General features: G+C 40.6%; 1 protein-coding gene across 11 annotated transcripts in view; it reads right to left on the minus strand.

Moving 5' to 3' along the window:
• Window positions 1-26,065, minus strand: part of LOC122576604 (polypyrimidine tract-binding protein 2) — a 417,022-nt gene that overhangs the window by 197,274 nt on the left and 193,683 nt on the right. The window contains exons 1-2 of one of the 11 annotated variants that reach the window (XM_043747169.1): window positions 23,049-24,377; window positions 7,951-8,013 (exon numbers count right to left, since the gene is read on the minus strand). The exons of 4 other annotated variants lie outside the window; for them this stretch is intronic. In XM_043747169.1, coding sequence (XP_043603104.1) covers window positions 7,951-8,013; window positions 23,049-23,051 — 66 coding nt within the window. In that variant the 5' untranslated portion in view covers window positions 23,052-24,377. Of the gene's footprint in view, window positions 1-7,098; window positions 7,491-7,950; window positions 8,014-13,118; window positions 13,224-23,048; window positions 24,378-26,065 lie in introns of those variants that run through there. 6 more of the 11 variants (XM_043747168.1, XM_043747172.1, XM_043747177.1 and 3 more) reach the window with 6 other exon arrangements.

A 26,065-nucleotide genomic window follows, 5' to 3' on the forward strand; every position in this document is an offset into this window, starting at 1 on the left:
GCTTTGTCTGAGAATCGAGTTTTAGGAGAAATAGGAGCTGGATTCTGGGGATTTTTTGGTGTTTTTATTAGGGACATGGTCAGGGGATTTCTGAGGGATTTCCGTTCAGATGGAAGGGACGTACGGTGTTGAGATGGTAAATTTTGTTGTTACTTTACGGGCAATTCGATTCTTACGCTGAAAAATTATAGAACGTCCCGTAATAGTTATTCCATTAATTCCATGTAATGTAACGAATATTAAACGTTAGAGTATTAAAAAATATTTCCGTGATAAAAATTGATTGTTTATTCATATTTTTCGGAAATAACGACCAACTTAATTTAACTAATCTAATTACAGAGGTTTGATCTCTGAAATAAAAAAAAAAAGTCAATGTAACCTTGCACCTTCAAAATTTCAGAAAACTAAAACGAATAAAAAATCATCAGAATCAAATCAAATCGAGCTCCTCGACTCTAAAGATCATCTTCGATCCTTTCCTAAATCAATTCGACCGGCTCTAAAAGCTGGTAAATTAAAATCTGTGATCGACAAACACGCGAAAGAAAACCTGCCAGATTTTTCGACGTTTGCTCGGAGAGCGCGGTGAAAAAATATTCCACCCTCGAAATCGACTTCTCTCGCTGTGTATACGTTCATATCGAGACGTGCAGCAGCCAGGGACTGTGCATAAACATACTTATCGTTGGCGAGATTTAGAACGCGAGCGGGCGCTTCCGTTTGAGCCGGAGAGAGCAGATACACCGTGAGCAACATGAATATCTCAGTTGGCTTATTTACATACTCCTTCTGCCGCTATTCACCGGATAAGGCGCTCGATAGTATCGAAAACGCGACTTTTTCTTTTCTCTTTTTATTCCTTTTATCGAGTACAAGCTTTAGACCCTCGCGAATCTGTAATCAACAGTATCGAACGTTAGTTAACGATATAACAGCGATATAACAACAATATCAAGGTACAAAAATGGCCAATACCAGTTATAATATAGTTAATAGTAGTAGTAGTAGCAGCAGCAAGTAGTTAAGTTAGAGCTAAGAAGGAAAGACATTTTAGGAGTTCCGTTTAAGGATAATTCTCATAGGATATAAACAAAGTATAAAACACATAGGGCACAGTGTATGGTACATTCTATAGAAAGAAATTGAAAAACAAGTTTACCGAAAACGAAAGTAATAATCGTAGAAATGAGATACTACCGACCATCGACTAATTATGCTAAAAAATTATTAAATGAAACCACTCGACCATTCATCGAATATCAATATCACGACGTATCCTTACACATTCATCATCGGATACCGATATCACGTGTTCAAAAACGAAATAATAATTTCCAATAAACAATTTCCTACAACCTCCATTATCGTGCGTATTCTCTTTTCCCAATTAACGATAATTAATCACGAACAATAAATAATGCACAATATCAAATTCACCATAACAAACAGCATGAAAAAACGTATAAAACGAACAGAATTCGCGCGAATACGTGGTATCTCTTACACTAATGAATTTCAATGCAGTCAACGAAACTATCAAATTATTGGTATTATTCAAAATTGACGAAATCATCTTCCGTGTTCTTAGGCTCTTCCTTCGGAACACCCTACAAATTTTCTTTCGACAATTTTTCAATCTAGCCAATAGAAAATAAATTAAAGATCTTCTAATCTTTTATTTCACGATTAAGTTAAAAAAGACAAGCGAGCACTTGAATATTTTTGAACGAATACCAGCCTATGTACACTAATGCGTACTAATTCAGATACTAACGTGTATAGCACACATACTAATAGATCCGATCGAAATGAACAAAACCAGCACGGTATTGGAACGATTCGAAATCGACGAGAGCTTTCATCGAGATTTCATGGCAACCATGAAAAGCAGAGGACCAATGGGGATGAGGGGTGGTTGTTGCATAGGTTGCAGAGAGCTCGTCACCTCGGTGAAATCTGTGTCCGATTTATTGCAGGGAAAATATTCCCGTATTGTGAGACGACGCCTCTTCCAAGAATTTCTCTGTACGAATACCGTTTCTTCACCTTTTCGCCATAGAAATAATCGTTTCAAAGCGTTCGATGGAATAGATTCGAAGCGGACAGACGTGAAAATTACTTCAGGTATGTCGGATATTTTCTTCGATATATTGATTTTTCAAGAACAATTCTTCGGTATTTTAGTAGAAACTCTTCACGGTGCGGAAAAGTTAGTTCTAGGCTGCTTTCCCGTCCACTTACGGGAATTTAAAGACTGAAGAAGGCGCAGAACCCACGTACATATCTAAAACACAGAGATCTGTTACAATATTTCTTTCGAATCGTTCTCATAACAATCAAAAGTTACTGAATAAATCGTAAAATTCCTAAGTTGTCCCGGTGTCTACCGTTTTAACGTGGGTTTATATTTAATTACTTACACGAAGTTTAAGCGGGTTACGGAACATTGGGCGTAAGTTAGCTGCGATGTCTCGACAAAATAACGGTTACTGAACAACACGTTAGTCGATCGATGTTGTTAGAGCTTTAATGGCACGTCTCTGGCATGTTGGGTAATAACGAAAATCTTTAAAACGCTCCTGGAACTTTGATTAATAGCGTAGCATCGACAGCTTCTTCGATTCCATATATAAGTTCCACATATCAAATGTAAGTTTATAGCTTACCATTCCATAACAGTGCAAATCAGAATTGAAGCATTCTTTTTCGGGAATCTAAAGAGGTGACTTTCTGAGAATTGAACAACGTTATCAGCGTAAGAGCGAGTCAGAGTTAAGTCGCTTCTTACTCCTAATTACGTATTAATTAAATGTTTCTTTAGTTTAGTTCCTATTAAAAAATTGTTGATCGAATATAGTCATGTTTGGTATGATTTTGATCAATCCCGATAATCCGATTAATGCCATCTCGTAACGATGTAATAAAACATAACAAAAGTTACATATTTTTCTTATTACGATATATATTACGATATATAAATTTGAAGCTTGACACGAGGCAGCAATTCCAAGAATTGCTGAGGATAAGTTTTGGCCATATACCCGGACACTACGGTACTACCATTACAAGTCGCAATGATACGTTTCAATGTATCATACCAAAATCAAACAGCAACTAAAAGTTCACCATTTCTATCGATATCGCGATGCAACAGACGAACGCACATAAATATTCCATAAACGCCAAATGTGAACGAAAGTGCGAAACCAGGCGAAAAACGCGTGAAATACGCGAAACACTTGGAAAGGGCTTCTCCGCTCTTCGCTCACTTAGATGTTGAAAGCGGCTGCACGAAGACCAAACGTATCCTCATTTTTGCGCAATAAACGCAACCATGAGTAGCGGCAGCGTTTGACTAACAGCGAGTATCATGTCAGGGAATAATTAAATGCGAGACGAGGAACTAGAGCATCAGGTAGACTTGGGGGTTACTTTGCCCTTCCCTTACACGTTGTAATAATCTTTCCAAGATTCGTAAACGCGGCGCGTTTGAAAGGAACGAAAAGGCAGCCGCGCCTTTGCGCGCCATATTGCGGATTCGCGCGACCGTAGCGAGCACGATTCTCCGCCGAGAATGGGGGGGCAAGTGAGAAGAGGAACGGGGAAGATCAACCCTTTTTGCCCTTTAATCCGCCAGACTATCTCATCTGCCCGGGTAAATTCTCCGTCTGTCAACTGGAAACTGGAAACCGGAAACTCGAAAAACGGTTTCTCCGCTGATTTCATCTGCTTTGCGGAAGAGATGACGCGATTTGTATCTTTCGACTCGCGGTATTTTTACTTTTCTTTTTCTTCCTCTGTACTCGAGTTTAAATGCCTGTAATTCTGAGAGCGGGAATTTTCAGAAATTTTTGGCAATTTAGACAATTTTAACTGTAACGACTAGTCTGCAAAAATCGTAATGCTAGAACTATCTATCGTCATTCAAAATTTAATATAGCGAAATATAGCGAAAAACGCGAATACCTCGGTTTTATCCACTTTACGATAAACACGATTACGATATAAAAATTCGCTTACATGGAATTACTCGAACCAGTTCAATTTCTGATCATGAACTAATTAATTGTACGCAAGAATACAAAAAAAAAAATTCTAAAAAAAATATTCTACAATAGAGAAAGAAAAAAGAAGAGAGAATAAAAGAACGTTTGAAGAAGGACTTTAATAAAACGGAAGGTAAGATAACTAAAATTCGTGGAGCTAGCGAGGGATTCGCTTTCAAAGAAATGTCGAACCAGCCGGATTTTCATTCTCAAAGGGACCAACCAGTCGTCGGTGTAGCTTCAATAAAGCGTCCTTGTCGGTTATAGTTGCACGAGGGTGTAGTGAAAAGGCCCGATTCCAGCCTCCAATTCGTGCCCGCCTGTATTCACTAAGAAAATTACCCCGAGGGCAATCGGAATCGGGCAAGAATTTAAAGAGCACGCCGCTCTTTTTACAAACCCTTTTGGCCTTTCGCTTTTTCCACGCTCACTTGTTGCTGTCGACGTCCGTTGTTTCTCGCGAATTAAAGCATCACGAGTGATCATCGGCATAATTAATAGATCGAGTACATATAAATTTAATAAACAAATAATTCCTTCCGGAGAACGTAGGATCGCGCCCGGAATTTTTTTTTTCTTTTTTTTTTTGCAGCAAAAACTTTTCTTCAAGATTATGTGCTGTTATCTTTAATTATAAATAAGAGAAACTTTAAAATTATAAAGTTGCCCGAGAATTCAGAGGATCCTCGGATAGAAACTTTAATCAAGAGAGATGTACTTTACAACTATAAATTTCTTAGTAATCAGAAATCTACCTTTATACATTTAATTAAGAAATAACATTTACACGACAATTACACAGCTAGTAATAATTCCAAGAAAAATATGTAGACAAATTTCTATTCAGGGCAGAAATTCCTGAACTTTATTTCGAACCATTGCTCTTACTACTTTCCTGTGTAATTCTAACACGATCACATAATCTTTGTTATTTTCCAAAAATCAGAACGCTCTTTACAAATCAAATCCCTCTGTCTAGAGCAAAAACTTTCGATCCAAATACAACTTTTGTATTTTTTTCAATTTATAACTCTAATTCTACGGTAAATTGCTGCCAACTCTAGTTCGAAGTTTTCGCCGATTTTTCAAACAATTATCGATAAATTCATCCGCGAAACAAATATGGAATGAAAATGGTTAAACGAAAAATATAGGAAATTGGCTGGTAATCAGAATTTACGCAGCGATAAATTGTTGATGCGGGCTGCCAATCGCTCGGAGCAAAATCGAAACTCGAATTAGGGTGAAAACAGGGTGGCACGTTTGAAGTCCTGATAACTGGAACCTGTCACCGTGCCAAAACGTGACGACGACATTTGAATTCGAAATCTCACCCCCTGAGCCAAACCCTCTCGCTTCGATCCTTAGAATCTCCTACCACTAATTGCCAGAATCTTTAGACCACGGAATAGTGCAACTCCCTGGTAAGCGTTCCAGATCCAATCTGGTTTGCTGTGCAGCCAAAGCGTGACAGCTCGTCTAATTCCTCGACTTCCGGCTAAATTTACCCGGAAACACAACGTCTAGTGTACGAGCTGTCTCGTGTTTCCACAGTATCTCTAAATGTATTATTTATTTTTCCGTATATTTTGCTATCTTTAATTGGTTCCTCTCGTATGGAAATTTCGGTATCGTTCCTTCATCAGCGAAATTGGACGTTGAATTAAGAAAATCGTGTTTCTTCTACTGTCTGCAAAATACAAAAATTTCAGTAACTAGATGTCGTAATATTACGAGATAGAAAAGTTCTATTAATCACAAATTCTATCAAACATACGACATAATATTACGAGACTCGAAAATTCAATTAACCATACCACGCCAATTAACGCTACCACAAGACATAAAAATATTCTATTTTAATCATAGACTACAAAAAAGTTCTATCAATTTTTTATAAAATGCAAAAGTATTTCTCGTGTCGACGAATATTCACAAACATCGTAATGAAACGTCAAAGACAATTTTCATACGCGGTCAGATCCTTTCTTTTCTCATTCACTTTGCATTAAAATATGCAACCGGCGGTACAAAAATAATAAATCTTCGAGTTGTTTCGTCGACGACGCTCCACCCGTGGAATTTCATTTCCTGAATCGTCGCAACGAAATATTTCGTTTTCCATTATTTATTACACACGCACAGAGTGCACGCGTGAATACAAACGCGCGAAGAAGAGAGAGAAAAGGAAGAGTACGATTCTTTCATCAGGCACCAAGATATCTCATTTCTCGCTTGCAAACGCGTTCGCTTTTTAACAATTCAAATCCGGCGAGAATTCTTCAGCCTCGATAGACATTTACCAGGGGTACTTTAATCCCCGCAACAGGGGCCGCAATCGACCAAACTTTTAATAGTTTTTTCTTTTTTCACATGCTGCCCTCAACAACATTGTTGCAACGCCAGAATACGTTCAACGAGTTTAACCGAATTTTTTTTCTCATTGAAAATACAGGAACTCGATTTTTCGTTGGCCAATGATCCGTTTCAGTAGAATTGGAATTTTTGTTTCATTAAATTGATTATGCGGATTTAATGTGAAATCGTTTTAGATGAAAGTTCCGAGACCAAAGAATCATTATTGCGGAATTTCGTAAAAAATATAATAAATTTAATATTGCAAGATTCCTAACCTCGATATCGCTACTATTTTAGAAACTGCTAATACGAGCAGGTCGACAGCCACGTTTCCACGATCGTCGATTCTACGAATCGAAACGTACAGAAAAGCGTTCCGAGAAGCTCCCACTGTTATCAACCTATCTATGAGATCTGAAAATCTTTCGTTCCTATAATACACACAATAAATTCATAAAGGTGTTCAAATACTCTCACGAACCAGTGTATACACGCATCCAGAGTATGCAACACGCGTTATATCCTAACCATTCGATATTCCGTTGGGCGACAAGAGGAGGTGAGAGAGTATAGCGTGGTGTATAGAGAACGGTCTACACAGGCTGGAGGCTCAACGCGGCACGTTAATGACAGGAAACCGGCAATATGAACTTGACGGCTCGGTACCGCATCGTGTACCACAGTAACGTACCGACAAACCGCAGGTGCCCCGACGACGTGGCTGCTTCGTTGCTATCCGTTACCCTCTCGCCCCTGTGCCCCCAAACCCTCTCGCCCTCTCATTATCTGCCTGGGTTATGCACTTTGGTCCTGGCTCCGCTGCGCCCCTCTGGCTCGCAAGAGCAGGGACGTCCTCGTTAAGGAAGAACTTTCACGCTGTAGAAAAGTTTCCGGATCGACGGACGACCTCCGACCGTGCTGTCTTTTCTTTCACCTTGTTCCTCGTTCTCGCGTCTCCTTCTTTCTTGTATTTCGCTTTTCCTCCTGAATTTTGTCAGCGGTTACCTACCTTCGTTTCGTCTGAAATGTTTTCATCGATACGATTTCACGTTATCGTTGATTAAGCATCTTCATCTACATATTCAGTTTCGTCTAGAAAAGAATAAAGAACGGTACAATATAAAAGGAACAAAATAAAATATAGTAATTGGCGGCAAAAGACGATGTCGGTGATTTCATTCGTTGCCGGCGAACTCGGTGTCGGCCGGTGAAATCGCGTCGACGAAAACATTGTCGATGAAATAAATGATCGTCGGTGATTCGAAGGTAACCCTTTTGCGAGATATAAAGCCAGCGAGAGTAAAGCTGTGTTGGAAGCTCGCCATTAATCCTACTGTCTTCTTTCGATTTTTTTTTCCTCAACCAAGCGTAGTTTTCTCGTGTTAAAACGTGTATCAAGTACGAACAGAGTGCGAGAGAATTGTCGTCGATTTCAGTCTTATGTTAAACATTTTCCTCGTGCTAGAACTACCGATCATCGTATAAAAGTTGTATCGACGAAATTAAAATGGCAAATTAGATGATAATATCGATTGCGACTTACCGGTGGAAGGAATGGACTGTTGTTGATTGAAAGAATTTTAAGTGAATTCTTTGAGGAGCTTACCTGCAACAAAAACAGATATATTTTTTAACGTGTCCGCCACATTTCCACATAAAAAGTTTTTCAAAAAAATGAATATTTATTTTATTTTGAAATGCGAGTGTTTCAATGTATAGTACATTAGTTTAAAAAAGTAGATTTATTAAAGGTACGAATTCTATACAATTTCTGTATTTATTTGTTATCATATTTTACAGCCTTTAATGTCATACTCCAGCGGTGCACATGTATATGCTACGAGTTATTAATTATACTTGGCTTTAAAATATATGATATACGATATCTTGCTCTTGTTACTTCCATAGAATTTCTCATTATGCTACAATTTCACGTTTATTTTGTCAACTACAACCGTAATTATTCAATTAAATCGTATTTTAAATTAGATCAGAGTTATTGATTACAGAGATATTTAGCGGCACGAAAGAAAGAATTTCTCGTCAGTTGCACCGTAATAGTTAATCCGTCTTGTGATATTTTATTCTTAAATGTAAAATACTTCTAGGAAGCACTGCATTTCAAAAATTCGACGCACATCTGGCCACAAAACCATTCCTAAGAATTCCCAATATCAAAGCCTTACACGCAAAATCCATTTTACGACCTCAACCCCTAAAAAATATGTTTCCTATCAATTCTGCCGATCTAAAAATCCTCCAACCCCAAAATTTTACACGGACCTAGCCTCACCCCAAGCCCCTCTTTCTCTCTCGATATAAATCGTCAATAGCAAAACCCTACACTTAAAATCAATTCCTGTATGAAACAAAAAGGTTAACAAAAATGGCCAGCAATTTAACAAAATTCCTAGATCGAAGGGTTAGCAGCGATAAATTTACTACAAATCGCATACAATCGATATTAAGAAGATTTGTACCAAAAAATAAGGAGCTTTATTGTTGCGACACGATGGAAATATTCGCGTCACGATTTTTAATGCGAATTTAAACAACGATCCGAAACGCAAGAACACCCCCAAAACTCCTCGCTTTCGAATAATTGTCCAACGATCCGAAAGCGGGATAAAAATCGCAGAAAGATTAGGAAACTACAAATCGGTAATGGAAATGGAAGATCGTTTCGTTTGAATCGTCCTGAAAGACGTGTAAGGAAACGGAGTCGCACGTAAGGGGTAGCAAGGTGGCTAACGATAATTCCTATCCGGCGTCACGTGCCGCCAATATAAATCACCCCTTGCTTCCTCGGTCCTCACTCCCCCACAATTACCTAATACGTCCGCCACGCTATCCCCAGACACCATCGGTGCAAACCACCCCCGTGTACTTCGCCAGCAGCCCCTGCGGCCACTAACTTACGTTCCAACGCCAATAATAGATCCGGACAGGCTCGAACCGCTTCTGACGAATTCCCCTAAATCACCGTATTTCTCATCGAACGACCTCCTCCCTTCTCTTAGTCGTCGACCAAAGGGGGTTGGTTACTGGATATTCGTCACGAAATCATTTCCTTGATGAGATATTAAACCGTACGTTCGAGGATATATGCGGATGGGGTGTGTAGAATTAGTTGTTGGCATGGATAGGGGAGACAACTATGGGATTAATCGGAGGATGCGTGTTTGGGGAGGCGAGAGGTGTTGGTTGTGAGATACGTTTCGGAGAAACAGAGGTGGAAAGTGGAGAATTCTTGAGAAGAGATTCGAGTTTCCCGATATAATTGCTTCGTTAACGATGAATATTGTATGTTGCTAGGTGGTTGCGTGTAAGGTTCGAAGCAAAAAAAGGTAAAATGTTTTAATTTGGCATCTTTCTATAGGAAATTATTGCGTATGGTTCTATCAAACAAAAATTCTACTTTGGAAATTACGTTTTAAGATGTTGTAGATGTTCGCGATTGAATATTTAAAGCACTAGGATATTTAAAAAAAAAAAAAAAAAACAGAAAAAGAAAAATAGCTCGAAGAAATTAATTCACAAGAGAAACAGGTCCTGGAACGATTATCTTTGCATAGAAAATAATCTACAGAGAATCTAAAGAAAACTAACCGCTCCTTCGTAATAATTCTATCCCCATTAACACGCGATAATTTACAGAGCATATTTCCTGGTAGCGAGTATCTTTACACAACGTCAATTATCAGCGACGTTTCAACATGGCGGACGTTGAAATTCGTTACGGATAATAAGTTGCGTGGCATCATTTTCAAGCAGCTCTATCGCCAAGCCATCGTGGTACGACTATAAATTTCCGGGCAAACCCGAGAACCCATTCCCGTGCAATCCCATAGAAACTCGCTTAATCGTTATTAGTCTGCACCCCAGCGTCTTACGGAAACATAAATTCGGTCTTCACGCACGTGAACATCATAGACGCTCGCATTTTATTGACATCGAATCTTTTTAGTCGACGCTTTGATACAATAATACATTGGAAGAAATTGTAAATTCAGAAGAAACAACGTATCACGACGATATTTATTTTACCTTGCGATTCGTTTGAAAAGTCCCGTGAAGATCACATCGAGTTATATCTTTAAACGGAAACTATATCTCTTCGTTTCATATTCTTGCAGCCGATATCAACGAATTTTCAAAGCACTTGTACGTGTATCTTTTGCATAAACCGCTATCGACGTATTAATGTTTGGAAAGGATGGGAAGTTGAATCCTGTTCAATGGCGAACATCAAACGGAAGTACAAGCGACTAGCCGTTTCGGGAACAGTATTTAGTACACACAAATGTACACGCACAATCGGCTGCTTTTAGTGGTACCATGATGTACAAAGTCTGACGTGTACATTGGATAACGCCAATGCCGCCGGCGTATCAAGTTTGACATTTAATATCTCGATAGTGGTATGCTCGATATGCAAAAAATACAAGTAAATAGCGTTTCGAAAATGTTTTGATGTCGGTTACAAGCAATGTGGGATACGAAAATATAGCTGTTACTTAAAAATATAGCCACAAAAATACTGACCACAGAGGAGCTTTTCCAAGCAATTGCAGAAAATAAAATAAACATCGACATGATACGCCTACCTCGAAATTGTACGTTTCTTTCAAACATTTGTGCGTAGCGTAGTTTTTCAGATATTTACGTGTTTTCAGAGAAAACGGCCGTACTTTATATAACATGGAGTATTATCCAGTGACTCGGTTATACACCGGTAGTAGTCAAAATACACGAATAAAGATCACAGATGGCAAAAAAAGAATGTGATTCGCTTTTATACCATGAAATAATTACACGCGAATATATTCGTTTATTCGGTTGAACGTCCATTAATTTTCATCGATTTCCTTACGTTGGAAAAATCGCCTGAAAATTTACGCGAGCCTTGGAACCTTGTCAACCATTAGGTAGTAGAGATCTTTTCTCACGATTTCCACGATCACTTATCCCCACTGCAGGGAGCAACCCCTGGGCCAATACGAATAGACCGCGCACGTACAGTGCAAACGCTCTCTTTTACCATTTACTTGGAGCGTTACTTTACCTACGGTATATAAGGGAATGGTTGGAGTCGATGGCCTCCTGGTGTTACGTACACTTTGACATTTTTCAACTTCAGACAATTTTCCTGGCTAATTTCCACAATTTGATAATTTATTTCGAAAACCTGTAGCGGATTTAATTAAAATTAAGTCCCTGTTCTATCGGCTTTTGTAATTAAATATATTTCAATTCGGATGGAAGTGTAATATTATTAACGATAAATTAAATATATATTGTGTTGTATATTAAATTACAATCATATCACGATAATAGATAGAGAAATAGATAATATCGAAATAGAATATTAATCAGTTAACTGCGTTCGACGCGTATACACGTCAAACCAAAACTTTATTTCGCTGCGGTCGACGTGTTTACTCGTCGCGTAAAATAAATAAAGGATTTTTAAAACTAAATTCCGCGGTTAAACTGGTTAAGTGTAACCACTGGTACATCGATATTAGCAACGTTCAACAAATATCAGAATTATTTTAGTATCACTGAAGAAGCAATATGCAATTCAAGGATAGCGAACGTTTGGGATGATGCAAACGGAAAACACTCGACGAGGAATTCTCAGAAATAGAGGCATAGATTCAATGACAACAAACTCGAAACGGAGGTCCTTGAGAAACGCCTAGAGAAAACCTACGTGACATCGAATTTCACTTAAAACGAAATAAACAATTAATTTACAGAGGTACGATAGATTCTAAAAGAATTTAAGAAATATACATTCGTCCGGCTTCCTCGTAATATTTCATACAGATTAAAATTACTTTCCTACGATTTAATTAAAATATGAAGAATCTTGATGTTATTTTTATATATACTTGTGACTTTACATTTATAAGAAATTTGTTAACATCACTCGAGATGTCTGAACGTTATGTAAAAGTTCAATGAATCCACACATTATTCGTTGGACGAATGAGTTGAGCAAAGTAAACAACCGTATAACGAATATAAATGAATTTTGTAGCTGTTTAGGATAAATACCATTGCATTACAGATTTACATATACAGACAATTTGAAATTACCTAATCCTGTGCAATCGAAGTGCACGTCGGTGGGACTATTATGCCACACGAGTAGCAATTAAACAGAGGAATGTTAAACTTTTAGGTAAATATGTAAATAGTTTGTAAATGAAAAGTAAAAGAAAATTTATAATTGTTCGTAATCGAAATGGAAATGGAAAGTCGTATCGTTAAACGCGTATATTTATTTAATCGAATCGAATAAATTGATAACTGAATGCAACAACTAATCGGAATTTTTATAGACCAGATATTTTTTACTATCGCAGTGATATATTACCCGTTATACGTTTACAATATTAATTTTTCACGAGAGAATCCACCGATATTTCACTCCTACATATAATTCCTGCAAATTCGTATTTTTATCGAAAAACCTTTCAAACGTTCGATTCGACGATTCTCTCTAACGGTAAATATTCTTACGTATCGTTTCGGCAACGTAGAAAACATTACAAACGCATAGCTATGGCATAAACAAACCAACTTGCTTAGAAAAATCAATAAAACTCCATTTACTGACGCTAAACAATCATCGGTGTATACAACATTGTGCAATGTTACACAACTCGGTATTAATATTATCGATTATTGCGTAATCTCTACCTTATTGCATCTGTAGAAAGGAAAGGCGTATTGAGGCGCTTGGGGCACTTGGGGCGCTTGGGGTACAGTCACACGGTCGTAGAAAATCATGGCGGACGATCTTCACCGATGCACGAGCGCACGATACTGCGACAATACGGTCACGCACACCACGATCACTCGGAACAAAGGAAACACGTGAAAACTGGGGTGAAAAATTCGAGCAACACGACGAAGAACCAAACTGTGCGACGGTCGAGGGAAGACTAACAATTCGAAAAGGTCGACCAGAGGGGACGAACCGAGGGGTTTTGAGTACGCTCGGGCCCGCTCGACGTCGCTTCAGACCGAATGTGTTTACATTACCGACAGAAACATTCTATTATTTACAGTTAACGTTCAAACCTACGATCTTTCGAAAATATAATACAAATTTTGTTATTTTATGTAGCGCAGTATGTCCGTCCGAAGATGTCTACTCGGAATTATTTTTGCATAAAAAAATACGGAAAGGTGATTCAGATGAAATGATGGAAATTTAACGGAGATTCGTGGAAGAACAATCTTTTCAGAAATATTCAAAACCACTAACGCTACCTATTTTTTCAACCACTCTTTCCTTCTCCTTTATTCCTTCCATTCTGTATTCCTATTATTGCAACGCTAATTTTTACAATAAACGGTTCTCTTATTGCGTTACCCATTACGTACTCACATAATAACGTCTTTAACACACATCTCACCCGATCTCGTTTCATCGCTTGTCAATTTTAGTTCACCAGCCCGTCTAAAGCGCCCATGGTCTTTAGAACATCGTCCTACTTGTCCCGCTCCGATGCTGTCGACCCCTTTCGTCGAATATGTACACTCGTTAATTGTATTAGTGAGAAAATTGACCTTTTTTTCGGGCAACGTAAATACGTTAAAAACCTCGCTCTAGAACACTGTGCTACTCGATAACGACGCCCAGCTTGCCTGCGCTAAACGGATCTGTCTCGTTGCTTTCGACAATTGTTCATTCTCTTTCTGCTGTGTTTCTTTCCTCTCCTTATTGTTACTTGCCCGTTTGGTATTTTCTTTTCTCTTTATCTTTGTACGAGGAGGGTATTCGACCCGTTTAACCCTCGCACGATCGTGATGGGTTTATCTTGATCCAACGTGACATTTACCAACGTTCATATATACGCGAAAATCACGATTTATTACAATTTAATACAATTAATTTATAACGATTTAAAATGTTGGTTTATGCAAACAGAGGATCACGTACGGAAGTGCTACGGAAACGAGGAGAATACGAATTGGATCGACAACGAACCGTTACGAGACTCCGTGTCGATAGTTCGAGGGTTACTAAATCAAATTAAATTAAATTAAATATCTACGGCATCTACTACCTTCGAATTACTAAAGAAAAAAAAAAAAAAAAAAAAAATTCGAAGGATCAACGGCAGTTTGCATCAATCGCAGCCAAACCACCCTTTCTTCTCTAACTGCATCTAGTAGCAGCATCTCAGCTGAACCTTTCGTGAACAACAGCGTCAGCCCGAAAGGCAGGGAGAGGGAGCGAGGAAAAGAGAGCCTACAGGCACGTCCTCACAATACCGCATTACGATACCACCCCATTTACACCCTTTTCTTTTCTTCCAGCCAGCCTTCCGTGTCTCGAACCCACCCTTTTGCCAAGGGAATTGCCGTTGAAGGTTCGAGGCGGCGCAAGATGGAAGGCGATCCTTGAAAATGAGATCGAAAGTAGGCCCCTGCGACACCCAAGATACAAAAGAAAGAACAAGAAACGAGATTCCCACTCGCTCGTTTACTTTTCCTTTTCTCTTCTCTCTCTCTCTCTCTCTCTCTCTCTCTTTCTCTCTATTTCGTTCCTTTTTCGGGCACAAAAGGGCGGGAAAAACGGGCGACGAGGTCTCACTCCTTTCGTCGGGACGCCGTTAGAGCTCAGGGTTTCGAATTTAGGTCGCGTGATTCTTCTCTCTCTCTCTTTCTTTCTCTCTCTCTTGTTTTTAACCTTCCGGAACTCGCAAGAATTGGAATTACGACGTTCGCGACACTCGCGATGCTCTTTCGCATAATCGAGCGAGCTGAAAATTGATGCGCCGATCTTTTCTTCATGGAAGCTCCCATTGTCTCGCGTTTCTCACGATCGTCGATGCTTAATCGTGGAGGTGCGAATAGGAATTCGCGTCTTACGGGGTGGAAGTCGTGGATTAAGATGTTGGAGCGCTTAGGAGCGTTTCGAACGTGTCTTTCGTAATCTTTCGTAACTATTTTTCGAGGATATTAAAACGCGGATGACATTATTTTATTTCATTAGTATTTTAAAGTAAGGAAACATTGATATTTCCTTACTTTCATATATTATATTGTTATCGAGATAACCACATTCGTATTGCGATAAGCAATGGCCACAAGGCTTTATAACATAAGGCTGACAACTCGTAAGTAAAGTAGATCGATCGTACTTTGAATTTCAAACTTTCAACATGATGTCTTTTAGATATTTTAATATTCGCCTTTCGGCATAAGATATTCGTGTTTCGATTTTGCATTTGTACCTGGCATTTGGATTTTGCACCGACGTTTCGTAGCCATTACAGTCTACTTCATAAGGAACGTCTGACACGAGAATGCAAATGTCAAAAGCAATTGTATGATCGAAACACGATCGTTTATCCTGAAATACAAATATCGAAATAAATAAATATATCGATAGTAGAAACTAATTGTCTTGTTCTTATTGGAAGAAGCACATCAGCGAATAATAGAAAAATAACGAATCACATTCCTATTTTTATCGTTTTAATTATAATTTCATAATTTATAATTTTAAAAGCAAAATTTCGCAGTCGGAAGTAACATTTTATTCCAAGCAAGTACGGTATTCAGATCCTTTTAAAAATTAAATAGAAATTTAAAAAAGTCATTCTAAAATCATTGAAATAGTAGAACAATATAAAAGTTCCATAAAACCAATTAACCAATTACAACGCTATTCTGTGTGCCACCCGCTTTGCACGAAAATTCGTTCCAGCGGCACGGTGGGCAAAATAACCGATAACATCGTTGTTCGAGCGTGCCGATTGCTCGTCCAAGTTCGATTGGGAATCAATCGAGTGCATCAGGCGGTGCTTTAATCGAGACGCGACGGTAAATCGTAAGAATCGGAACGGTTCTACCGGTGGAAGCGAGGGATGGCGGGAATAAATTGAAGATTCGTTGGAAACTTCGAGATCTCTGCGAAACTTTGTTTAACACGACGCCCCGTAGATATCTCGAAAAATTTGCTCGATTTACAAGGAAACGCTCATCGACGCTAAAAAAAATTATGTAAATTTTCCTTTCTACGTTTTTAATGACGTAAGGTCATTAGAATAAGGTAGGTTTGTTACTTCTTTTAGAATATCTATGTTTGTAATATTCAAAGACCGCGTGGAAAAAGCGAGATAACTGATTCCCTTTATTTCCTGACTTTTCTGTCGCTTCGTGGTCAGATAGGAATATTTTAATACGAAATAGCCGAGAAAAGGAATAACCTAATAGATTCGAAGATACGCTACATCCACGATGTTTTTCAAGAAACGAATAATACTGTATATAATAGTGTAGTTCAACTTGACTAATATTAGTCCGCGTAACTAATGTTATTAATATTTCCTTAAACGTAAAGCGCGAGAAAACACACACGGTTTAAAGCCAAAATTAAATTCAAAGACAGTTTCGATGTGGAATCGGTTTTTAATTTTCCCATTGAGTTTACTTTTCTATAAGAGACGTGAAATGTGACTTGTTATATTTTTCGCGTATACTTTGCAAATATTACAAACGACAAAAACAGTTTAAAATATAGTTCCATGAACTTTGCCAGCTTCTGCCATCTATTCGAAGGTGAAGCAAATTTAATAAAGTTAAATCTCTGTTTCGTTTTCAATGATATATGTCATATGATGCTTTTTTTTTTTTTTTTTTACTTTTCCTTTTATTCGTATTTCGTGTTTTAGCAAAATGCAAGAGAGACGATGTTGGAATTATGAATGACAGGGATGGTTGAAGCGTATTAATATGTTCAACGATGAAAGGTTATCGGAATGGATTTTTACTTTGCTTGAAATATTTCGTATTAAATATTCTATGTTTCCATTTGTGAAAGAGGCAAAAATTATTTTTGAGTTCTGCCTGTGTTTTCGTCGCTCTGTTTTATTCGCATTGAAATTTTGTGTTTGGAAAAAGAAGATATATATCTGTGTGTGTGCGCGTGCGTGTGTGTGCGTGTGAATGTAGTTGAAGAAGAAGATATACATATTTCATTCTGATTTTTATATCGATAATATAGAAAACGTATTATGTGCATTCTGTGAATTTATTTCGCACTTTCAAATTTCCTATAAATGTATAAAAATCCGCAGTCTACCAACGATCGACGAGACAAAAATTTGTTCGCGGTTCTAACATCGTTATGTTTTACCAAAGTAGTTGGTCAATGAGCGAACAATCGAATTGCAAGCGTTATTGCAGGGAAATTTAGCACCGCGAACAGGAACAGAAGTTCCTCGAATCCCAATCAAATTCCAGTCGATAAAACCGTGGAAATTTATCGCGAGTGGCCGAGATGTTTCGCAAGCTCGTATCGAATCGACGCCTCGATACACGGGGGTTGGAGGAGCCTCGTAAACTCGAGGCTGGACGAGTCTAGGGAAACTACGATGGAAATATGTGTCGCTGATAACACGGATCGTTGCCGTTCCTACAAATTATGCAAATGCAACCGGTCTAAGTGGCTTTCCACACAGGGCTGTTTGCGTATTAGAGTGGTAAAGAGGCACACTTGTTTCGGGGTTGCTTAGAAATGTTAGTCAGCTCGAGTGGGAAAGTTGAGCTTTTGCGCAGCAAACTCGATCGAGCCTGATATTTGAATTTTATTTAATCGTAGTCTGCCATATTCTTTATTTGCTCTTTTATCTCTCTAATCCTCTTACAACGAACTTCATTTCTGAATGGATCTCGTAATTATTATTTCTCTAATGAATCCTAACTTGTAGGAATAAAAAATAAATTTACTTCTAGACTACATTATAAAAAATAAAGTTACTTTTGAAATTAATGCTGTCCTTGAGTAGAAGATAGGGAATCGCGAACGTTTCGAGAGAGAAATGTTCGAGAATGCATGCTCGAATAATTAACCAGTGGGTAGGATTTTTCATGGCATCCACGGGCCGGAAGTGGATGCAGACGATACGGTTCTTGAGCACAGCGAGGAAGACGAACAGGTAGCGGAGGAAGAGAAACAAGTTACGGGGCTCACTTCCATTTTTATTGTCAGCGAGCTCCTTCCGCTAGTCCTTTATAGTAATTTAATACAGGACTGATTAAGCGGCGATATATTTATCCTGTGTTAACAAAACTGATACCGCTGAATCGACGCAAGAGTCACGCAATTAGGAGAAGTGAATTTTCCAGAGGATTTGCCTCTTCTACGCTCCTCCGCGCTATGAAAGCTGCATAAAGAAGATTTGAAGATTAATCTGTTATGTTTGTACATTTCGTAGTATTTTTAATGCTGTAGAGTGGGTCGAAGTGGAAATCTCCTTTCTTGCGAAGGGCTCCTAAGACAAAAATTTTCAAGAACCACTCGCGATAAGCTCGCCAGGAAACGGAGCGAAAGCTTCCCTGGCAATTTTCAGCGCAAGAACATTGCTCTTGCGTTATTCATGCGAACCTAAAGTAGCGTTCTTAAGAAGCATCTCGTGGATGATGTGCCGCTTTGTGAATTTTTCTACGGTCACTTTCGCATCGACGGAGTTATCAAGAATTTCCTACCATCTGAATATTCAAAGGGAGATGCTCGTTTCGTGATAACAATAACATGGTGGAAATCTCAACGATTCTATTATATGTATATGAGTTACGAGCGATTGATGCGTCTCATAAATCGATATTTTCTAAGGAAAAATTAGCGCGTGTTTTAAATTGATATTTTTAAACAAGACATTACATGCCTGTTCTCTGGAAACATATTTTTCGTATACGAATTTTACAATTTTCAAACTGAACGAATAATCTTGATTTACACGGAGATAAAAATTGTGAATAGGAAGGTTCGTCCTAAAATATCATCCTTTATTTTTCTCATTTATTCCTTCAATTCCTTCAATTAACAACGTCTCGAGAAACACAGAGGGGCAAAAACTATCGTTGACCCAACAAATCCGTCAAACACGAGAAACCAAAGAAATGGGAAACTTGTTCGAACTTCTCAGTGGCCGAGAAACGCCGAAGCCCAAAGGAACTTGGTTCGCAAGGTCCCAAGAGATCAAACCAAAGCCCCAACAGACCGAAGCGTCTGATACCAACTATTTCCTCGCAGCAGAGTGCTAATTAGCCGGTGTACACAAGGAACGGACCGTGAAGATAGCTCGAGACGCATCCCACCGCATATCGCCGTCGGCCCGCTGACGTTTCCTTCGAGCTTCCAGAGAAATAGGTGAACAGACGCTCGTCTTTCCCTCGTTTTATCGACAAACAACGAAAGAAGTTTCTCCTATCGTCGTGGACCAGCGAGGAACATGACATAGAGGTTGTTCATCCGAATCGTCATACGAATCATCTTTTGCTAAATTGTTTGGAACAAATTTAGGTAAATTTAGGTATTACATTCTTTTAACTGGAACGAGACCAATTTGGTGAACTAAAAAGTTTTCGACAAAGCGAATGCTTTAGACGATGCTTTCGGAGAAAAATGTGAGCGAATGGAATAATTGGCAAAAATTAAATGTTATGGTACAGTATACGGTGGCGTTGAACCAAACTGTATCGAGCCCACAACTATTTACACGAATATACGAAATGTAAAGTGAAATTCAAGGCTGGTAATTTTTCATTAAAGAAGGAAGAAGAATTGGAAAATTCTATCGACAATGGCGTTTTAAAAGAGATTACAGAAACTAATCTACGACAAACAGCGAGAGAAATAGCGTTTCAAAATGAAAGTAAACTATTCGTCCATTACACGTCGCTTGTCTCAAATAGGAAAAGCACGGGAAATGACAAATGGTGTGTGTGCACGCGTGTGTTAAGCGATGTACAGAAGCTTAGACGAACGGAGATAGCCGCCATTCTAAACTTTGTACATTTTTTAAAACTATCGTCGCTTCTTCTGACAACAAGTGAATCTTGTATGGCAATCGAAAACGTAACAGTAGTTTGATAAAGATAAACGTGCTTCTCCGTCCGAAGAAGATAACAGCGACTGTGCGACTGTGCCAGATATAAGGTAATAAGGTGTAATAAGGAAAATTAATCGTAATAAGAAGCGCGTGTAAAATAATACACTGAAAATTCTAGATCCAGAACATTTAAACTTACGAAACAATTTGTGTAATAAAATTTGCATTTATTGCGTTCCTTCGGAATGATTTGGCGACAATCGCTTCATTGTGGTGGAGAAGCGATCGCCAAATAGCTACTAGTAGTATTTCAAAAATCATCATAAAGACGTTCCAAAATGAACATCGCCATTCTAATATATAAGAATCGATGAAAACCCAAGATAAAAACTTTGTAAACGTTATTCTTTTATTTGTAATAATCGGAACGTTGAATATCATTCGGAAACCTTCTTAGAACAATGATTGCAAAGTGAATGCTGGCTACGAGATGCAAATTTTCCCACAATTTCATGATTTTTTAGGGACACGAAACATCTGGTTTCGCGGAAGATGGCAGAAGAAAGCCGCGAGACAAAGCTTCGGCTAACGAGGTTTCCGGTAACGAGCAGGGCATGGCAACCACTGAATCAGGAACAGATTTAGCCACGACGATGAATCACCCGACGCGTTTGCTGTGTAAACAGGGACGAGTCTCGCGCCAAGGGAACCCCCGACCTTGCCCTATCACCTCCGACGAACGCCTATCATCCCTTCTGTTTTCCGCTGCTCCTCTCTTTCTGTTTGTCGAGGTTCGCCAACCAAGACGCGGCATCCTCTTTAATCCCGCTACGATCGACAGGTGTCGAGAGGATGCTGATCGAGGATCCTGAACAAACTCGGGCTTTCCGCTCGATCGCGTCTTCGCATGAAATCGGGCTGGTAGAAGAAGATGCGGTCGTAAGTGAGGGAAGAAATTGTGTTCTGATGTTATTGGACGCTACAAGATTTTTTTGAAACGTAATTGATGGGATTTTGGTGTGATTCTAGATTGGCTTTGTTCGATGTTTGACTCCTTTCGGAGGGCGACTGACGAGACTGTTCGGGTTTTCCATGTGATTTTGTTCGATGTTCGATGATTACAGCAAAGTATTACAAGTGAAAGAATCAGTCGTTCAAGAAAATGGTATAAACGTAAAAACGACGGACTTAAATTCCATTTCAATGACTCGCGTTGCACCATATTCAACTTCCAAATCTGCAGAGCCATCTATCAATGAAACTCCTTTGGAAATATCTCAGGCACATGCGAAAATTCAATGCAACTGTTTTTCCTAGTGGCGGGAAGAAGGGAAACCGTGTTCCGCCGCGAGCTGGCCGCGGAATCGTCGAGTCTGGGGATTTTTTCGCGAGATCCAACGACGAATGCAGCTTACGTCACGCTCGAGGAGCTAGGGGGAACGGTCGTTGCCTCTTGACAGCCCGTTTCAATGCACCGTTGCTGAAAAGATTTACGCGCGCGAGCGTCACTCGCGATTTCGTCGCGTCAAGATGTCTGTGAATTGTATTACGAATTTATATACACGTGTCACGACTACACGCACGTTTTCCCAAGGGCTGAAAACGCAAATCGAAAGGATCGAGAATGCTGCCCCATCGGAACGCTCAATTTGTTCGCGTTCGAAATATGGATTGACGTATTGCACACCTTCTGACCCAAATAATCCTAATTTACTCTACTTTGGAATGAAAGATTGCTCGCAATAAAGAATCGAACATCCGACGACTCGGCTCTGCTCTCCTACCTTCGACCGAAGGTTCTGATTTAACCGTCGAAGAAAATTACCTACCACTTCCAAACAATTTTCACTTCTCTAAACTCCTTCGCCCGATCCTGAAATTGTTCCGAGCAAAGCGTAGCTCGAACGCACTAACCACCACAATCTCAGAGACCTAATATCCTTCGATAAATGGAACACTATCGCACAGATTAAAACGTAACACGGTAACTCCGAAACACGAATCGATCCTCGAACATGGAATACGTAACCAGTGCGCTCCAAGTTTCGCATATTGACCCGGCTTATTAGTCGAACATAAGCAATCGTCGAATAGAGTATTAAACCCGCTTGGCGAGCGTCGGGGGACAATCGCGTCGTAAAAGCTACTTAGTGGTTCGGAGCGGCGAACAAATGGACAACCAGGGGATCTGTGGCTAATTTATGCGACGGACAACGATATTAACGAGAGCCCTTTAACCTGAAGGACGCGTCGTGGGACTGACCCACTGTTGCAAACTTCCGACTTCGAAATGAAACTCTGACTCGGTCGATTCTCTTGCGAGATCCCTAGATAGGTTTCTAATTTGCAAATATCGAGGACTATGAATCGTTTATGGTTACGCTGGCTCGCGGAATTTTTACGTCCTTGTCGCGCGCGGAACGTCTAATTTCCTGTAGCGCTTATAACACAGTATATTCGCGAAACGTATACTTTGATGAACACGTGTTTAAGACAAATGTCTTACGATCCAAGTAAAATTGCAACTCCGTGATTAACACGGCTAACAGATTGCCTAACTAACTTAATTTGGTTGACTACTCCTGTTTTATAAACTGCGTCTACTCGTTCGGGTCTGTCCCGAAGAAGGGACGCGGAATGTTCGCGAAACGCCGAAATGAAGCGGATCGTACTAGCAACACGACGGAAACCCGCGAACCTCGTCGACATCCAAAATTCTCTGTTCGCGTTACATCGGTCGAAAATCCGCCACGAAAGAAACAAATCTTCCACTCACCATGGTGTCTTTGATGTGTTCAACCGGTTGCAGGAGGACCGTAGTGGCAGCGATGGGACGATGATGATGCTGTTGTTGTTGCTGATGATGGTGATGCTGCTGCTGCTGATGCTGATGGTGATGGTGTTGCTGGTGGTGCGGATTGCAATTGGCGATATTCGTGCAGGTGCAGCTGCAGCCAATGTTGCAGGCTTGCTGGCCGGCGAAGAGGTGTCCTACCAGGCCGGGGGTGATCGCTGCTGCCGCCGCGTTGTTGATGCTGTTCAGCAGGGGCGGAGGCAGGGACACCGCACCACCCGGGACAAACGGGTACGAATGAAAATACGTGGTGATGGAGGAACGTGCCTCGTCGGCGCCTATCGTCTCCGCTAGCCAACACTTCCCGTTCCCCGTCGCCGAGGGTATGAACAAGCCTCGGCCGCCCAACGAGTGCAATCTCCAGAAAAACCTGCCTCGTTGTTCCTCACCGGCCCAGCCGCGTTCCAACGACGGCTGATGATACCGAGCTTCCGTCTTGCTCGTTCGGCCCAACTCGCACGACGGCCACCACAGTTTGGCCGATTGTCGCTCGATCCCTCTTCAAACCAATTTTCGACTCCTCCCGCGAGTTCGAGCTCGAACTCGGCGCGGGGATCGAACCGCGAGGCCAGCCAAGTTCCTTGAAATCTTCTTAGAGAGATCTTGCCCCGATTCGAATTTCGGTTAATTCAATTTACGTATAGTCGTCCGGACGTGAGACGTCAGAGAGCCTAACTGGTACACCTTAAGAGCTAACACGCGCGTACATCAGATTAAACGCGGTCCTTACTGTACTAGACACACATACGACCGGTGACACGCATACAGAGAGACTCATAAGACGTTGGTTTAAGCCTAGAGCGATAGTGTGCGGTTTAGTCTAGACGAGCGACCGCTCTGTTAGATATACGATGATTGTCAAGGTGTGTGAGCGAGTTAGAGCTAGGGCAAGTGGGTCTGTGCACCGAGCAAAGATAAAAACAGGTGAAGTGACACGGCCACGAGATTCAGACGCATGCATACGCGCATATACATGCGAGTGTGGTAAGGGCAGAGCGTACCTTTCTTCTCTATCTTTCTTTGACGGGTGTGGCGGGTAGAGGGACTCTCGCACGGCTCGCTCGCACGTTAATTGAAACGTCGTAGGTACATACGTGGATTCGTGATTGTTCCTTCTTTTCTTTCCTTAAAAAGAGACACTTTAGCTAAGAGAGTTAGCTGAAAAAATGATTGTCACGAAGATTGACGAGAGGACGCCCCTTGAAATCGGGGCAGACAGGGAAGAGACACGGTCGGGCCTTGCTCTACTTCCGGTGCGGATCAGCTGGCGCGGCCCAACGATCGGATATGTGCGAAGGGTGTATACATATAAACGTATGTGTATATAAGTGTAAATATATATAATATATATATATATTTTTTTTTTCGTATGTGTATATATATATATGTAGAAGTATATATACATAAATATCTATGTAGAATAATATATGTACGTAGAGCGTGTACGGAAATAGTACAGAGGCTGGAGATCACATGAAGACACGAATACTCGTTTACTCTCTTTCAACCGGCTAGACTCGCATGCGGCGACGGAGGAGGAGGAGGAGGAGGAGGAACCGCACGTGGTTGCTGTTCCTTCCCACCTCTCCCTTTTGAAAACGTCGTTAGAATTCCTCTCGGTTATGTCCAACCTGCTACTGTGCTTGATTGTCTTGACGCGATTCTCTTTAGTGCGATCGGTCGCTCATTATTCACGCGCGACCATCTCTTTATATACGTTACGTTACTTAAATAGCCTAATTTTTACTTATACATAGGGACAAAAACAAATTCGTGTTTACTTCTAAGAGGGACTATACTTATTATATTTATCCGAATCTCCCTCGCGGTTTCTAGCTATACAGCACGTTTTATTCTTTTTTTCTTTTTATTATAAGGTAGTCTCTCTTTATAGACGCGTAAGCCACGTCTAACGCCCGAACGACTAACAACAGCGCTCTCTAGTACCGACGAATCGCGGCCAGCCGCGGCAAATAAAAATATAATTCTCTATCCCGGCCTCGCGATTCTTCCCGCGGGCCCCCACCTCTTGCCAAGCTTCGCCGGCCTCTTCTCGCCGCTCCGCTTTAAATGATCCTCCTGCTCCAGATTCACCGGCTCCTTCTCCCTTTCTCTTTCTATCTTCGTTCGACTTGGTAGCACACCGACGAGGGGAGGTCTCCCGCGATTGAACGTGTGCGACCTTGAAACTCGTACACACGGCCGGCAAATACGGGGAAGCCTTATCTCTTTCTCCCCTTCTTTCGCTCCGACCGGTTCCTTCGCTGGCCGATGCTCGTAGCACGGGGACTCCCGTTCGACACACACAGACACACACACACGGTCGGACAGTGGGAGAGGGCAGTGAGACTGTGATCAAAGAGCCGGTGCATGCATGTGCCACTCTGTGACAGCTGACTTTGCTCTTACTCTCTCTCTCTCTCTCTCACTCTCTTTTTCTCTTTCTTTCTTTCTTTCTCTCTCTCTCTCTCTCTCTCTTTTTACGTTGCTGTCGTTGCTCAAACTCGTTTCTCGACACACTGATGGGAGGGAGATCAGAGTAGCCTTTATGGGGCTCTCGTGCACACGGCGTATCACGTGTCGACCGTTTTCACACTGAGCGTTTAGGGCTGGTCCGCGTGAGATCTCTCGGCCGGCTGGCACGCGCGCGTGGCCAGCGACACGGGCGGGCGTAAACAGTGAGAAAGAGGGAGGCAGATGATATGATACACCGGACAACGACGGCCGATCGGTGGAGGACCAGGTGGACACCGATTTCGAGAGAGACAGGAACGTACGACGTTGCGACGTGTCGAATCGTAGAGAGGACGAACTTTAGAGACGTATCGTAGTGGAACTACTCTGCTGGAGATATACGGGGTAGAGAGAAGCACGGAGTTAGATATGACAGATATCGGTCGGGCGCGCGTGTGTGTCTGTCTGTGTGCACGTGTGTTACT

Source organism: Bombus pyrosoma, linkage group LG16 (genome assembly GCF_014825855.1).
Source record: "Bombus pyrosoma isolate SC7728 linkage group LG16, ASM1482585v1, whole genome shotgun sequence".
NCBI lineage: Eukaryota > Metazoa > Arthropoda > Insecta > Hymenoptera > Apidae > Bombus > Bombus pyrosoma.